Genomic DNA, 16,786 nt, shown 5'->3' on the forward strand with positions numbered 1-16,786 from the left:
GCAATAACAATATTTGGGTTTTGGCCACCACTTTCCTATAATGTACTTGATGACCTGGAAATAATAGAAGCAGTTGGAAATCTCCTTCATCAAAATACTTAGTAACTTACCTTGGCCATGTTAACTATTACCCTCCATCTACAAATCAAAATGTTAAATACTCTTTTTAACCTCTTGACTCTATCTCTATAATATTTCCCTAAAAAGAAAAACAAAACAAAACGAAAAAACGTGAAGATAGAGTACAAAATGAATGTATTGTACTCACCATTGTTTCTGACTTCCTTGTGTCCACTGAGGAGGATAGTTCCTTTTACCATCATCTGTGCAGAACAAAGAAAACACAATATGTGATATTTCTAATGATAATTCTACTCTATAAGATAAGGGAATTTGCATAAGTAAATATTAAAAATAAACTTTGCAAAACTTAGAAGAGGGCAGAAAAAGTGACTACAGTTTACTGGGAGCCTGTTATCTGCTAGAATGAGGCATTGGTGGGTCAGTGGTAGAATTCTCGCCTTCCCTGAGGGAGAATTGGGTTTGATTCTCAGCCAACGCACCTCATGTGCAGCCACCACCCATCTGTCAGTGGCAGGTTGCGTGTTGTTATGATACTGAACAGGTTTCAGTGGGGCTTCTAGACTAAGACAGACTAGGAAGAAAGGCCTGGCAACCTACTTCCAAAAATCAGCCAATGAAAACCCTATAGATCACAAAGAAACATTGTCTGACCCACAACCCGTCATGGGGATGATGCAGGACTGGGCAGTATTTCCCACCATTACGCATGGGGTTGCCATGAATTGGGCTGACTCAAAAGCGGCTAACAACAACAACAACATTAGGTGCTAGAAGCTTTGTGAACAATGTGCAATGTACTGTGTAGCTGCGTAAGACTGCCTGGTTTCAAACCTGCCTTCGCCTACTCATTATCTTTGTGACCTCAGACACTTTGTTTCACTTTGCATCTCTTCTATTATTTGTAAAATGGGGACTGTTGTTAGGAGCCCTGGTGGTGCAGTAATTAAGTACTTGGCTTCTTACCTTAGTGGTCCGAACCCACTAGCTGTTCTGTGGCAGAAAGACGTGGTGGTCTGCTTCTTGTAAAGATTACAGCCTCGTACTCTGTCCTACAGGGTCATTACAGTCAGAATCGACTCCGCAGGAACAGGTTTTTTGGTTTTGGTTGTGAGGATTAAATGAATTAAATACATACAAAGCCCTTATAACAGTAGTTGACTCATAATACCTACCGTAGGAGATAAACCTTATAATTTCCAAATACAAATATAGAGCCAAGGAAGCTAAAGTTTAGAGAGTTTAAACAATTAGCCCAAGATCAACTAGCTTGCCAGATAAATAGGATAGGGAAGGATTGTAATTTCCAAGTCTGTGTCTATACACAGAATGATAAATATGGGGAAAAAATTAAAAGGCTAATACTTTTTTTTTTTGTCATCAAAGTTAGCCTTTCACTGAATTCTCTGACATCTGTTTGATATTTTACTGTCACGAAGGGACATAAATATTTGATATCAGTTACAATTGGATGCCAAAAAGAGCAGACTTTGACTAGCAATTTTTTTCAACCTTAGGAAAACTGAAGTTCCCTTAGATTTTTTTGGTGTGTGTTTGCTTTTAATGGGCCCAATGGTATTCATCAGCAAGGTAAGAAGGTTGGGCTCACTCAGATTACCACGGCATGAGGGATGTACCAGTTTGTAGACTGAACTGTGTGCTAAGTGTGCATTGAAATGGACAGATTCCAAGAAGGGACTTGTTGAGACTCACCAAATAGAAGAAGTTTATGTTCGAATTCTCTGTATATGCTTCACCGTTTAGGGAATAATGCACGGTAACAATCTGCTCCTGATTGCACTCAAGCTGCTTTGGTTCTGGCATGATCTTCAGAAAGCTGCTAGTTCGGGAGTAAAAGCGGGAGACTGACAAATGAGCGTCTGCATAGTTAGGCGTCAACCAGCTGGAACCATAGCAGCTCTTCGGCTGAACGTATGTGGCCTGATGTAATAAAGGAAAACCAAGAATCTTCAGATTCATAAAGACCTGAAGACAGTAATTATTACAGAACAGAAGAATTCTTATCTCCTCAAAGCGAGAGGAGTCTTAGCTTGGGTTTGCTGTTTCATGAAGTGATAGCACGTTCATTTTTTAAAATATATATAAAACATGACCATAATTATATAAAGATTTCACTAGACTTACAATGAATTGTTTATTCTTATTTTCTAATTGAACTTAAGCATCACTTCTCTTAGCTACATTTGAACATTGACAAATTGTTTAACTGCAAAATTCTGTCTAAGGGGTAGAAAAACAAAGCACAGTATCTTTCCTAAACTGTGCATAAAATGATCTAAGGAAAAAAGCCAAAACATCTCCATGAGGCACTTCTGTTTTCTCAGAGGGGACTATTAGTTGTTAGAGAATTCATAATAATTATAAGAAAATATTAGCTTCTCACCCTCTTGAGTAAGTATTCTCATAAAGTATTTAATGAATAGCAATTCATATAAAATGCCCTAAATTAAAAAAAAAAAAAAAACTTTGTTAAAATGCATCCTCCGTGGAAGTTATTTCTTAAGAGATTCCTAGTGTTACAAACGCCTAATGTTCGGATTCTCTGTGGGATTTCTTACTGTCTTCATCTTTGACAACTTACTTTCAGGCTGAATTCAGGATCAAAAATGTCTGAGGTATCAACGGAAAACTGGGCTTCACCATTCTCATCTGTGGTGTAATTTCCTATAAATTTGTCATTGAGCTCCAATTGCAGTAACTTGCTCACCATAGGTACATCATTGGGGCCAGAAAATTTAAGCTGTATGAAAAAGGAAGCGTTAATATTCCTAAAATACAGAACTTTTCACTTCCCTGCCGAGAATTTTCTGTTCATAAACCTGATCCCTTGTTTGTAGTTTCCTGAAATTCCAGTAGGGAGAAAGATGCTGTATTAAATAAATACGTAATATGAAAACAGCTACAAGTTTATCTATCACCTCCTTTCATCCTAGGTCTTTGCCCAAAAGATCAGACACAATAATGCTAAATACGTATTATTTTTACACATGAAAAAAAAAGTGTCTAGAAATTCTCAAAGGGCAATCTATGATCAAAAACAATGAAATGGAAACATGTATTTCTTTAACCAAACCTACAGTTCCAAAGTAAGTAATTCCTCTTCTATAGAAAGGGTCCGTGTTCTCAAATCTCACACTTCCGAGCAAGTGAGTGATGGAAATAGAGGTCTTTTCACTGATCTGCACGCCTGTAAGAAATGATGAAAAACTGTCAGGGAGGGATGCAATTGTTCGATCAAGGATTTCAAAAGAACAGATAGCTTAGGATACGTGCACAAACTTCTATACAATCATATTCTTGTTCTACACTGAAAGGAAGGCCTGGATGCTTTGAAACATCTGGTTATAGTCATTTACATCAAACTGAACAATGCAAGCAAAACGAAAATATTTGGATTAGAAGCAGAAGAAAAGTTCTTAATTTCCTTGCTCCTGCCAGTCTACTCAGGCCTAGCTTGTGAGACTCTTTATGATGGAGAACGCCATTTTTTTGTGTGTGTAAAAAAAAAAGTGTAAAAGGCATCTCAAATATAAGTCTTTCCCTTTCTGAATCTTTCTCAAGGCTGCAAGATAACTAGATTTCAAAAATATCTGACCACGGGGTAAACAGAAATATTTTCTGGTACCAACAAAGCAAGTAAATAAGCAGATTCAAACATATCAGCTAAATTGCTATCAATAACAATATAAATGCCACAATCTTATCCATTAGGAATGCCATTACAATATTGATCAAGAATATTTGCATAAAGCATTTTGTAAATATAATCCCAAATCCTTTTTTAGGTAACTAGAAATAATTAATAATTGAACCTGGTGTCCTCACCCCAAGTAAATCACTCCTTTCTTTCTTTTTTTGGTTTTTCATTCTTTTAACAAATATTTATTAAACACCTATTATGTGCTATCTTGCAAATTTCTCACTAGTAACATTTTCACTTGCAAGGGCCCCCAGTCAAATTAAAGCAGAGGTTGGCAAACTTTTTCTGTAAAGTGTCTAAAGCTAATATTCTAAGCTTGTGGGTCATATGATTTCTGTTGCGACTACACAACTCTGCTGTTTTATCCATAAAGCCAGTTAGACAAAAGATTGTGGTTGTGTTCCAATAAAGCCTATTTACGTATACAGGCAGGGGGTCATATCTGGCTCTCGAGTTGTAGTTTATGGACACTGAAATCCCTGTGTGGTATAAACGTTTAACGTGTCCAGCTACTAACAGAAAGGTTGGGGGCTAGAGCCCATCCAGAAGCTCTTCAGAAAAAATGCCTGGAGACGTACTTCTGAAAAATCAGCTATTAAAAAATCTATGGGGCACAGTAGTCTGACAGACTTGGGGTTGTCATGAGTTAGAGTCAACTCGACAGCAACTGATAGGGTATTTTCTTATCAATTGCAGGGTAATTGCTTATCAAATGATTAACACTGAGTTAAAAAGAGATATTCCATGTGCAGCTAATTTAGCAGCTCAGCTCGACTACTTCAGAGGGAAGTTTCTCAATTTGTCTGATTGATACAGGCACAGAAGCACATATAAATGCGTAATGTGAATATGATAAAATGATTTTAAATATAACGATAATTTTATTCAAGAACAATCCTCGAGTTGACCTATTGGCACATGTACTTAATTTTGCTATTTTGAGCAATAAATTGATCTGTACTTGGTGCATATTACTGACTTAACAAACTTCTTCCCAGTAAACTGCTATATATTCTCAAATTTCCCATAAAATAAGATCCTTACCTGTTCCGATTTCTGTAACAACTGCTGTGATATCAAAGGACATAAAAAATCCAGAACGGTAGAGTTGGAAGACTTTTGTATTTACAGTTTGAGAAACACAACCATTTCTCAACTGAAAAATAGAGAAGGTATAATGAAAAAATTATCATTCTAAGAATCTTTAGAAATGATAGGAGCTTTCTCACAGATTTATAACCCCCAACTCCAACTCCTCCCCATCCCCTGCCCCACGACTCCACCTCACAAACTTGTTAATATGACTAAAGAATTGAAGAAGAAGCAGGAGAAGGAGGAGGACAGAGGAGGACCTAAGAGAAGAAGGAGGAGGAAACAGGAAGAGGGAGGAGGGGGAAGAGGCGAAATTATTATTATTTACATCACTATTTAAAATAAGGTAAGGAAGTAATCTATATGTCACAGATTTCAAGATTTCAAGGAAATTCTCTGGAGACAATGTATATGGGACTAGATCAAAGGATGTCAATGGAGCTGAATGATATTTTAAAGGAGTAAAAGATTAAAATCATCTTGAAAGGCACTAACAAGGCACATCAACCATGTGAAAAATTAGATCTGTCCTATGGAATCCAAGTTCAAGAATTTCATCCCTTACTAAAAATGAGGGGAAAAGTATCAAGACTTAAAAATATGGAAGACAAGAGAATGATTACGGAAGACAAATGAGAGTTGTGTCTATAAAACCCATTGCCATTGAGTCGATTCCAACTCATAGTGTATAGGACAGAGTAGAACTATCCCATAGGGTTTCCAAGGCGTGGCTGGTGGATTCCGAACTGCTGACCTTTTGGTTAGCAGCTGAGCTCTTAACCACTGCACCACCAGGGCTCCTGTTATGTCTATGTATATTTTTAATTCCCGTGAAAGACAGAAGAACAAATGGAACAGAAGCACTCTTCGAATATGTATCACTGAATTTTTCAGGTAAGTTGTTCATTCTAAATATGGGAAAAAAATCTATACATAATCTTTCATCAGTAACATCAATAATTAGAGATATATGAATTCAGTTATATTTTAAAATAAAAAGCGATTATTAATTCCAAACTTAAAATGTTAGAAGGATATATTCATTCATCTTATCCTCAAGACTACTATATGAGCTAGGCACTATTATTATCCCCATTATATGGATGAATAAACTGAAGTGCAGACAGTTTATATAACCTGCCCAAGGTCACACAATTAAAAGGTGCTGGAGTTAAGCAGGCATTCTGACTGCAGGGTATATATACTAATTATAATGCAGTCGAATTAAAAACAAGTATAAAAAGTGACAAGACAAAAACAAACAAAACCCATTGCTGTCCAGTTGATTCCGATTCATAGCCACCCTATAGGACAGAGTATAACTGCCCCATACGGTTTCCAAGGAGCAGCTGGTAGATTCAAATTGGTGACCTCTTGGTTAGCATCCTGAGCTCTTAACCACTGTGCCACCAGGGCTTAATTACTTTGGAATTAATTAAAGAAAACATTTTTCAACAATCCTTAAATCAAAGAGAAAATACAAGAAAAATTAATAACGATTACAATATTAGCATAAAGGAAAAAATGCCTTGCATCAAAACCGATGATGTTAAGCTGTGCTTAAAGGAAGACATAAAACTCAAAATGTGTTTGTTACCAAAGAGTAGCGAACACATTAAAAACACCAATAAAATAAACAAAAAATATTGGGAAAAGGGATTAATAAGATAAAGTTAAAATAAATTATTCAGTAACGAAAAAATACTAGAAATAAAATATAAACCAAAAATCAGAATAAAGGCCCATAAAATAGATAAATCTTTTATGAGCATGATTTAGAACAAATAGGGAGAGTGAACTTGTACACAATTAGGTGCTGATACAACTAAGTATCTGTCGGGAAGATGATTCCTTGTTTTAGACCACAATAAAAAATAAGTTGTTCATGGTTCAGAGAAATACCAAAAACAAAATAAATAATCAACGTATATGTAGACGGCTATATGTACACCACAGGGGCAGGTAAAACCTTTTTCTAAGGCTGGAAATCCATAGACATTAGGGATTTTCGTACATCAAAAGTACAAGATATTAAATATTTGCCAAAAAGATTAAAAAAAAAAAAAAACCAGTTGCCATGGAGCTGATTCTGATTCATAATGACTCTGTGTGCGTCAGAGCAGAACTGTGCTCCACAGGGTTTTCAAAGCCAGATTTTTGGGAAGTATTTCACCAGGCCTTTCTTCCAAGGTGCTTCTGGTTAGGCTTGAACTGCCAAGAATTCTTTTGGTTAGCAGCTGAGGATGTCAACCATTTGTACCACTCACAGATTCTGATAGAGAGTAATGTTGATTATATACGAAAGTTTCAATTGGAACAGAAAAACTATATACCAGAAAATTGGCAGAGATCAAAGGGGTATATCTAAGGCCTCACACGTGAGCCTCACATTGATGGGCCGTGCAAATCATCAAACATGGATGAGTTAGCTTAAAGGCTCAGGGTCATAATAAAGAAAACAGGACTAGCTCAGGTGTTCACAAGAGAAGGATGATTACATAATTTGCTCAGGACAGTCAAACGATTTCATCACGAAAAAAACAAAACCAAAAACTCCTCAAAAAACTCAACACTTTCCTTTTGATGAGGTATACTAATCAGAAGAGAAGGATTTGAGGAATTGGAGAGAGAGTCTATTTTACAGCGAGATAAAAATTTAGAAAAACATATGCAAAGGTTGGGAAGTCATATTAATCAAACTGGACTTTGTTTTTAAAGGAAATGAAAAATAGGCAAGGAGTAATTAAGAGTTTTCGAGAGAACAAATCCAATTTGGTAATAAAAATATGAAAATATGCTCATACTCACTAGTAATTAGGTAATTACTAATAAAGCAAATAAATTTGTTTCCAAACCAAATGGCAAAAATTTTAGACTCCTAATATATTTTAATATATTGCTGGCAGTAACTTGGGAAATAGAGTATTCTTATATATTTCTAAGAGAAATTTGAATCTTTATAAACTTTTTGGATGGTGATATGCTAGTAGTTGTTAAAGTTATAAATGATTGTATCTATCAATCTATCTATCATCTATCTTTCCTTTGGCTCAAGAAACCCACTCTAAGAACTCTATTTCAAATAAATAAAATTCTCATATATGAAGATAGTTTTATCAGTTTGATTATTACTGCATTGTTTACCCCCAGGGGAAAAAATAAAACATTAGCTGTGTGTAGATTTACACCCATCATTGGGTAATATGGTTGACTAGATTATATCATAACCACTCAATGGAATAATACACTACTGCTGTGGAAGATTTCCACTCAACATTTCTGAGCTTGTATTTTTTATCTAAAAATAAGTTTATGGCTATCTTTACCAAATACTGTGCTATTGATTTAAAGGATGTGCACAAAATTGGTAACTTCAGTACTATCAGACTTAAAATATAAACCACGCGGTGTACCTAAATTCCATGTTCGAATGTCAAAGGCTATCCTCCAAGAGAAAGGTATAGTTGTTCATTGATTGAGAGCTAAAGTATAATATTAAGGTATTGCAGGAGTCCCTAGGTAGTGTAACGGTTAAGCACTCCACTACAGGTTGGCAGATCAAACCCACCCAGAGGCAGGTTACAAGACAGGCCTGGGGATCTGCTTCTGAAAAGTCACAGCCCTGAAAACACTATGGAGCAAAAAAAATCAGCTCATGGCAACTAATAATAACAATGATGCTGCAGATGGAGAAAACCAATAGTGGCTTCAAAGAGCAATGCAAATTTAAAGAAATAAAAGTAGGTGCCGCGAATTGCAAATGTTTGCAAATACGCTGGTTTCACAAGGGCAATTCTAGGCGCATGATTAGTAGTATCAGGAAGTCATTTATTTTCAGGATGACTAATGCTCCTCAAAGCAACAGCAAAAAAGCCACCTTAAAAAAAAAAAAAATTGGCGGTGGAGTCTGTTCCGACTCAGAGAAACCCTATAGATAGTAGAACTGCCCCATATCTTTTCCAAGGAGCGGCTGGTGGATTCTAAGTGCCAGTTTTTTGGTTAGCAGCTGAGCTCTTAACCACGGTGCCACCAGGTTCCAACAGCAGAAAAGCCACTTAATCAGTGCATAAAACTCGAAGGTCAAAAAAATCTTTCAAATTTTAAAAATCCTGTGACTCTATAGGTACATAACAATTTACATGTGACTCTATACGTACATAACAATTTACATGTTTTTTATGAGGAAAAAGAAACTGATGGTAAACACAGTACTTTCTCCTCATTCTTCACCTTATCAGACTGCAACCTCCATTATTCACCAAGTGAAAACAACAATATTGTTAAGTCTCTTTGAAAAATGGAATCAAAGAAAGAATAATAACGAAAAATACAGAGAGATCTTCTATAAGGTCGCTAAGAGCTGGAATTGACTGGACGGCAACGGGTTTGGGTTTTTTGTTTTTTATTCAGGGTGAAGGTCTGTACCTGTGCAAGAAACTGTTCACAGATTTCATTGTTGTCTTCCTCACAGTTCTGAGAGGCATAAAATTTTCTGCACACCTGGATTTGGGCTTTCCCTTGCACAGGTTGGCCATAGGTGTACCTAGTAGGAGAGAGCGTATTTGTGATTACAGGTGGACAATAAAATAGTAATATTTCAGTCTTCTTCAGAAAATGTGTTTGAAATCCCTAGGAAGTAAGTACTGCAACCAAATTTAATTAAAAACCCTCATCTATTGGTACTATCACCCCACAGAATTTAGGTTAAATTGGGTATTTGATCTGTTTTTTTTTTTTTTTAAATGAAATTCAAAGTGATGTAGAATCTAAAATAGCCTAGGACCTCAGTGAATAAGATAAAAAATAGTTAAATTGGGCTTTTGAGATTATACTTAAACCTTCTTATAGAAGTATTTCAAAAATTGGTTGCTGCACTTTCTTAACAGAAATACATACATATATAAATAAAAATTGGATAATTCAGAATCTTGAAGTACTTCTGGGTTAATATACCCAAAAAAACCCAAAGCTGTTGCTGTCAAATCAATTGTGACTCATAGCGACCCTATGGGACAGAGTAGACCTGCCCCACGAGGTTTCCAAGGAGCATTTGGCAGATTCGAGCTGCCGACCTTTTGGCTAGCAACCACAGCACTTAACCACTATACCACCAGAGTCTCCTCTGGGTTAACATATTTATAAAAATTCTTATTTTACCACTCAAAAAATATAAAAGGTAGGGATTGGTGTAAACTGAATATGCATCAACCAAAGGTATGATACATCGGGGCAGGGGGAGGAGTTTAAATAAATATCTAATTTTTTCCTAAACACATAACTTTAAGAAAAAAATGCTACCAAAGGCAAATCCAGATGATTTATTTACTATTAGTTTTAATTATTGAGGGTTCTTTCTACTAAGATTTTGAAGAAACAGACAAGAAATGTAAAACTAGAATATAGTAAAATTGAATATCATTAACTTTACTAATTGTGATATATTTTTCTATTTATTGAACATTGATATATGTTAGGTGTTTACCTACATTATCTCACTTGTTTTTCTCAGTGACCCTGAAATTTCAGTATGTTACATCATTTTACAGATTAGTCAACTGTGATCAAGTCACTCACTTCTCTCCATTGTAACTGGTGTAGAACTAAAATTCAAATTCGTATCTGTCTGATTCCACAGTCATGCTTTTTTCCATTCTACTAAATAATTTCTCTATTTAAAAATTCTTTGTGGTTTTGAGATTTTGACTCAAGCCAAACCACTAAAATAGTCTGTCAGCTCAGAATGTCAATTACAAGTAAAAGAGAGGCAAGACTTCAATTAGGTTACGTATATTATGATCAGACTCTTCTTATTATTTTCTCTGTCATTTATTTGTAATTTAAAACACTTATCCATAATGTTATCTACACAGGTTAATACATGCCCATGAAACATGTGGCTCAAATGTTCATACAAGGCAGAGTAAACATTCTTCCTTTGTTTTTGATTTCAAAAACTATTGGTGGCGACTAACATAGTTTATTAAAATCTCTTTGCTTATAGACAACTTTTCTTCCTTCTTAATAGCCTAATTCATTTCTGAAGTTGTTTGCTAAAATGATCTAGTTTTCTATTGTTTTCTTAAGGTGTTCCATGCTAAATCCCAAAGAATACAAAATATATAAAGCAGGGAGACAGTACTATACAACTTGAAGTAAGCAACTCATTCATTGATGTTAACATCTAGACGTACTGGTTTTCATGCTTAGAAATTATCTTGTAGCAAAGATTGCTCCTGTTTTAGTTGTCTGGTCATGATGCAAGACTTTATTATTGCTGATACTGACTTAATGTCAAAATCTGAATGTAATGGTAAAAAACTTTCAAGAAGTCAAAATAATGGATTATAATTCCAAGTGATGTTAAGGCACAATCAATTCCATGTTAGCATTTAGCATAGCAAGGCTTTTATAAAAGCCTTATATATAAACACTTTGACTTTCCTGATCCATGTGTTGTACTTTCTAAAGTGCCCTTGGGCAGGTACATTAATTAGAGAAGTTAATTGCAGTGAAAGTTCCTGGCTTCGTGTAGGGTTTTTCCAGTGAAGCCACTTTAGGATACTGGATTTCTTCAAGCCTACAGTGATTATCCCATCTTTTTTAACATAGATATTCTATGATTGGAAAATAGTCATAAAAGATTGTTGTTGTTGTTGTCATGTGCTATCAAAAGATAAGAGGAAAATTAATCACAATGTTAATGGCAGTTGATAAAATCATATTTTTTATGTTTTTCTTTATGTTTTTCAAATATTCTACAATGAGAACTCATTACTTCTCACTGTAGTAACATGTACCTACATAGTGTGTGTAAGTATATAAATAAAGTTACATGATTAATCTCGTTTCTCATTTTATCTGACCTTTGTATTGACCTGTGGGACAAAGCTCCCTAAGAAATACTTACTTAGCACATGTAGCCACTTGGAATTCATCATCTGAAATAGTTATTGTTTTTGGTACATCGACCTTAACTTCAAACTTGGGCAACACTGGAAACAAAGAAAAATATGCTCACTTTGGCCCCCACAGTTACTGGTGAACAAAGTTTAGTTACACTCATGTAGGTAGGTACAATGTTTTCCTATATATATACCTGTATAGTCCGAGTTTCAATTACCTAAAATTCTCTGCCACACCAATCCACCACAGCACCTAATGGTTTTTCATTAAAGATTAAATTTTCCCCCTTTCCTTTCTCTTTCCTATTCTCAAAACTTCACATTTTATTTGTTGTAATCCCTCAGATCCATCCTAGAAGATTGTCTAGACTCTAGAAAATGGAATATTTCTTAAGGAGAAAAGGCAGGGACCAGAATAAAGGTACCTGCAAGGAATCAGGAGCAGAAAAGCAGAGATGGTAAAGCATAAGAGGCCAAGAAAGGAAGATGATGGAGAACCAAATCCATCCTCACCTACTTTTGCCTAAGTTTAGCTGTTTGTTCAGTCCTTTGAACTCTTTATTTATATAGGACAGCCATAAATAGCATAAAAAGCAGTTGGTTACCCCATCTATTAACATTAAATTGGTGTCTCATTGTCTTTCCTGATTTTCTTTGCACAACAATTGAGTATTCTCCCAACATTGGTTCTGAAGCCAACTGGAATGAAAGCTGGGTAATATTTTGGAAAGAAGTCACATTTTGCCATTGAAAAATCCTATTGTTTTGAGGATCCTAGAAAATAAAGATATAAAAAAAAATCAGAGGTTGCATGAAGAATAGTATCCTTTCCTTCTTATTGTAGGTCCTTCCTGTAATTAATGGAATTAAAAAAGGTCTTAGCGTTTTATTGAACCAATTGTCTCAAATTGGAAAAACAGCATAACTTCCTCAAGGTATGCAAATTCAATTTTATAGCATATCTTCCTTAAGCCTAAAGGATAAGAAAAAATAATTTGTAACTAATATTTTGATTTTCATCTCTTTGAACCAAAGTTGCATAATAAGAGAATCAAAAACTCAGTGTATGTGCTCTAGAATAGTGCTCTCCAAAGTGGGGTGGACACACGCTAAATGGTGAACTGGAGATACTTATTCTAACAAACGCTTATACAGATCGACACTGGTTTTCACTTGGCCAGTGTGTAAGTTGGTCATGAGTCACATACTGCATGCAAAAGCTGCTGAATGGAAATTCCACGATAAGAAAGGGTTGACAATTGCATCCCCTCTCCTTTATTTGGGAGACCTGGTGGTGCAGTTGTTGAGTGATATGGTGCTAACCAAAAGTTTGGCAGTTCAAATCCACCAGCCACTCCCTGAAAACCCTATGAGGCAGTTCTCCTCTGTGCTCTAGGGTTGCTATGGATCGTAATTGACTCAACAGCAGTGGGTTTGTTTTCTTCTTTGATTTCAGCATAATGGATTGGATTGCAGCTTAAATGACCCTGGTTCGAAAAAAGTATTGCTATCATCCAGCTGTCCCCTTATTTCAATTATCTTAATTTCTAATTATGCATAATGAAAATTAGACACACATCATCATTTATCTGAAAAACTAAAATAATGGATTTGAAAAAGCAGAACTCTTACCTGAAGTGTGATTAAAGGATACTGAAAAAGGGTGAAAGAAAACACAGGTTAATACTGTAATAGCACATTCTTTTTTCCAAATATTACATTCAAAGATTATATGGTTTCTTTAGCGCAGGAACTTAGCTCTCACTTTCTCAGAGGACAAGGTATCTATATCTAAAGACACCAAGAAAACCCAAAATGTGACAGACATCTAGAATCTCTTCTGGAAAGTGGAAAGCAGGTTCCTTGAAACCCATTTTCTCCACATATGATGAAAAGACCTATCACTGTCAGTGAAAATTTTGCATTTAAATTTGAGGTTTAGCACTGAGCTATACCCATAGAGTGTTCCTTGGTAGAACCTATTTCCATACTTGTGGAAACTTCCTGAAGGTACTTTGTGTAGCAATAGATTTGTTTACTTAATTTGTTTAAATTTCCTTGTACTAGTAGAAACCATTGAGCTCACCAAATCCGCAACAGGTTTGAACTTAGTATCCAATGTCACCAGACGAAATTGAACTAAAAAATAAAGAAGAGGAGGGGGAATATTTCTCACTGTTATTTCTGTCCCTCAGATATGATTATTTGTAAACAGATATAGAAATTAAGTGCCTTGCTCTCAGAGAATACTGCCTTCCCTTTTCCTCTAGCTCTGATTTTGACCCTTTGAGATTTGGATTCCATTTGGAGAGATTTCTTATGGAACAGTTATTATTTCTTTGTTGATGATGCTCTGTCTTTACCAGAGCTGACACTGGCTGTGCCCAGTGCTGGAAACTTTTACTCTAATATCCCAGGGGAATATCTTAAGAAATGGTGGCAGAGTTAGTCATAGAAGGACAAATTGAAATATGTATGGTAGGAGATAAACATAATATTCCTAGACAAATATTTCGGTGTTAGCAAACAGTAATCTAATTTGAGCAGAATTCCATAAAACCATTGTAGATACTTTTGTGTCCATAAATGTCATCATAGCATTTTAATATATCCAGGAGAGAGAATATAATGTAGTAAAGATCTTAGTATAAGAATTCTACTCTTGTTGTCATATTTCTTTCAATAAATTATAAAATAACAAAATATAAGTCAGAATAAAATGTCGAGGTGCTCTGATCTAACCCTCTAATTTTACAAATGAGGAAACTAAATCCCAAAGATCAGAATTTACTTGATGAAGGTCTATTATTTATTAATAGAGCCAAGACCAACACCAAACACTTCTGAATCCTAGCTCAGCATTCTTTCTGCTACCTTCTACTTACCATTGCCGTTGGGCCAATTCTGACTCATAGCAACCCTTTAGGACAGAGTAGAACTGGCCCCTAGGGTTTCCAAGGAGAGGCTGGTGGATTGGAACTGCCGACACTTGGTTAGCAGCCGACCTTTTAACCCCTGTGCCACAGGGCTTCTTCTATTTATAACAATAATAAACAAAACAGAAGGTCTCTGCCTAGGTTGTCAGAATTATGATTATGTCTACTATTACGAATATCGATAATAGTAATAATTGTTAGCATTATGGGATCCTCACTGTGTGCCGGGCACTATTTTACATTGACTATCTTATTTTATTCTAACAATATCCTTATAAATGAGACACTTTTATTATGCACATTCTACAGATGAGGAAATGGAACCTAAGCAAGAGGTTTAATTAACTTGCTGAACTGGTAAATGATGAAGCCAAATAGCCTTAATCCAGATGCAAACCACACAGTTTTACTCCACATCCTATGCTTGCAACCATTGTATTATGTAAACCTGTTGCTAGACTTTGGAAACAGTGAAAGCGGCATGCAAAACTTTAAGAAGCATTCAGTTAACAATTCTGGGAACCCATGATCCCACAAGATTAAGGGTAGATTTAAGGCTACAATCGATCTGTTTGGATTGCTCTCAATTCAGAGCATGTGCTCCTATAGTCAACTTTATAAAGGTAACATCAATATTGACTCACCCTTCTCTCCGTATTTATAGATGGGTTTATCTGTCTGCACAAAGGTTACGGTCTCTTCTGAAGCGATGGCTACAGATCTCCTCTCAAAGATTTTAAGTGTATCTCCCTTAGCCAGCAATGTCACAAAAGCCAATTTTTCAGAGGATTTCTGAAAGACCTATTAATGTAGGAGACAGAGAATGAAAAAATCATTTTTAGATGTTAACATGATGAAAAATATCTTAATTCATCTTCTCAAGCTGAAGAGAGCCTTGTAAACCCATTATTTCTTAAGAGACGTGATCACTTGCTACAATTCCTTTATTTAGCATGAGAGCAGTTCCTAATAAATTTATTTTTATGTCCTCTTGCTTTCTATTTTTTCTTTGTTGCTCTGTGTCTCAATCCTTGACCCCCTTACCAGTTTCTCTTTCCTCACATTGTGAAACATTTCTACTACCTAAAAAGTGGTAATTATGTCTTTTGTCACTCCCTATTCTGGAAGAATGGCAAAATTTTATAATTTTTGTTGCATGTGTAAATTTTCCATTTATTTCTTGACTGTCAGGGATTCTCCAATTTTCCTCCCCAGCTTCCACAAATCATCAAAAGTCGAGATTCATTATCTCTCTAAAAATAAATTTTAGATAGTAATTTTATCTTCCCATCTGAAGTTCTGAAATGACAAATTCAGCGTCTCACCTTGAAATCTGCACAAGCATGGAAATTATTTTCCTCCACAGACTGGTCAAAAATAGTGGTATTGACTCCATCATGTTCTAAGACAATGCTCAAGGATACAGATTCATTAAGGTTTAAAAGGTGGACACAAGCTTTTTCTGTAGAATGACTCTGTATCACAGAAGATATCCATAGGATATATTGCCTATACAAAGAAAATAACCAACACCCTAAACAAGTGCAGGAGAAATGGAGAACATCTATGAAAAATATATTTTATTTTGTTGAAATATTCTGAAACATACACATTCTTTCATAGACAAGTTTACAAGAAACTTAGGTATGCAGAGGCATCTTAAGAAAAAGATATCAATTCCCTTCATACACTTATTTAAAAGTTGTAAGGCAAATCAGTACTCAGTCTCAGAAGATAAAATGGTAAAACAAAATCAAGCCGTAACAAAGAACATATTAAATAAGGTCATTTTGCTAATACTTTAATATAAATAAAGAGAATAATATTCTCTTACGGTTCTGAAGCCACAGCTGCAGTGAAAAAAAGCAAAAAGGTACTCGGAAAAATGGTGAACGCCATTTTACCCCAATGCCTGAACAATGAAAACTTCAAGACAAATATGCTTTCTCTTTCTCTTCTTAGAAGTCAGCTGTCTCAACTCCCTGCTTTCTTTCCTTGATTTTGCTCTGCCTTTCTCTGTATATTGTTGTTTTTATAGTTATACACAGTGGAGG

The 16,786-nt window shown here is 35.4% G+C and overlaps 1 protein-coding gene across 1 annotated transcript in view; it reads right to left on the reverse strand.

Moving 5' to 3' along the window:
* Positions 1 to 16,631, reverse strand: part of LOC126076245 (ovostatin homolog 2-like) — a 43,943-nt gene extending 27,312 nt beyond the window's left edge. The window contains exons 1-13 of the mRNA XM_049884821.1: positions 16,567 to 16,631; positions 16,058 to 16,241; positions 15,377 to 15,533; positions 13,883 to 13,935; positions 13,429 to 13,449; positions 12,402 to 12,570; positions 11,802 to 11,886; positions 9,320 to 9,437; positions 4,847 to 4,958; positions 3,180 to 3,289; positions 2,684 to 2,842; positions 1,795 to 2,022; positions 269 to 323 (exon numbers count right to left, since the gene is read on the reverse strand). Coding sequence (XP_049740778.1) covers positions 269 to 323; positions 1,795 to 2,022; positions 2,684 to 2,842; positions 3,180 to 3,289; positions 4,847 to 4,958; positions 9,320 to 9,437; positions 11,802 to 11,886; positions 12,402 to 12,570; positions 13,429 to 13,449; positions 13,883 to 13,935; positions 15,377 to 15,533; positions 16,058 to 16,241; positions 16,567 to 16,631 — 1,516 coding nt within the window. The remainder of the gene's footprint in view (positions 1 to 268; positions 324 to 1,794; positions 2,023 to 2,683; positions 2,843 to 3,179; positions 3,290 to 4,846; positions 4,959 to 9,319; positions 9,438 to 11,801; positions 11,887 to 12,401; positions 12,571 to 13,428; positions 13,450 to 13,882; positions 13,936 to 15,376; positions 15,534 to 16,057; positions 16,242 to 16,566) is intronic.
* Positions 16,632 to 16,786: the final 155 nt, after the last annotated feature.

The sequence above is a fragment of the Elephas maximus genome, chromosome 4, assembly GCF_024166365.1.
Source record: "Elephas maximus indicus isolate mEleMax1 chromosome 4, mEleMax1 primary haplotype, whole genome shotgun sequence".
Lineage (NCBI taxonomy): Eukaryota > Metazoa > Chordata > Mammalia > Proboscidea > Elephantidae > Elephas > Elephas maximus.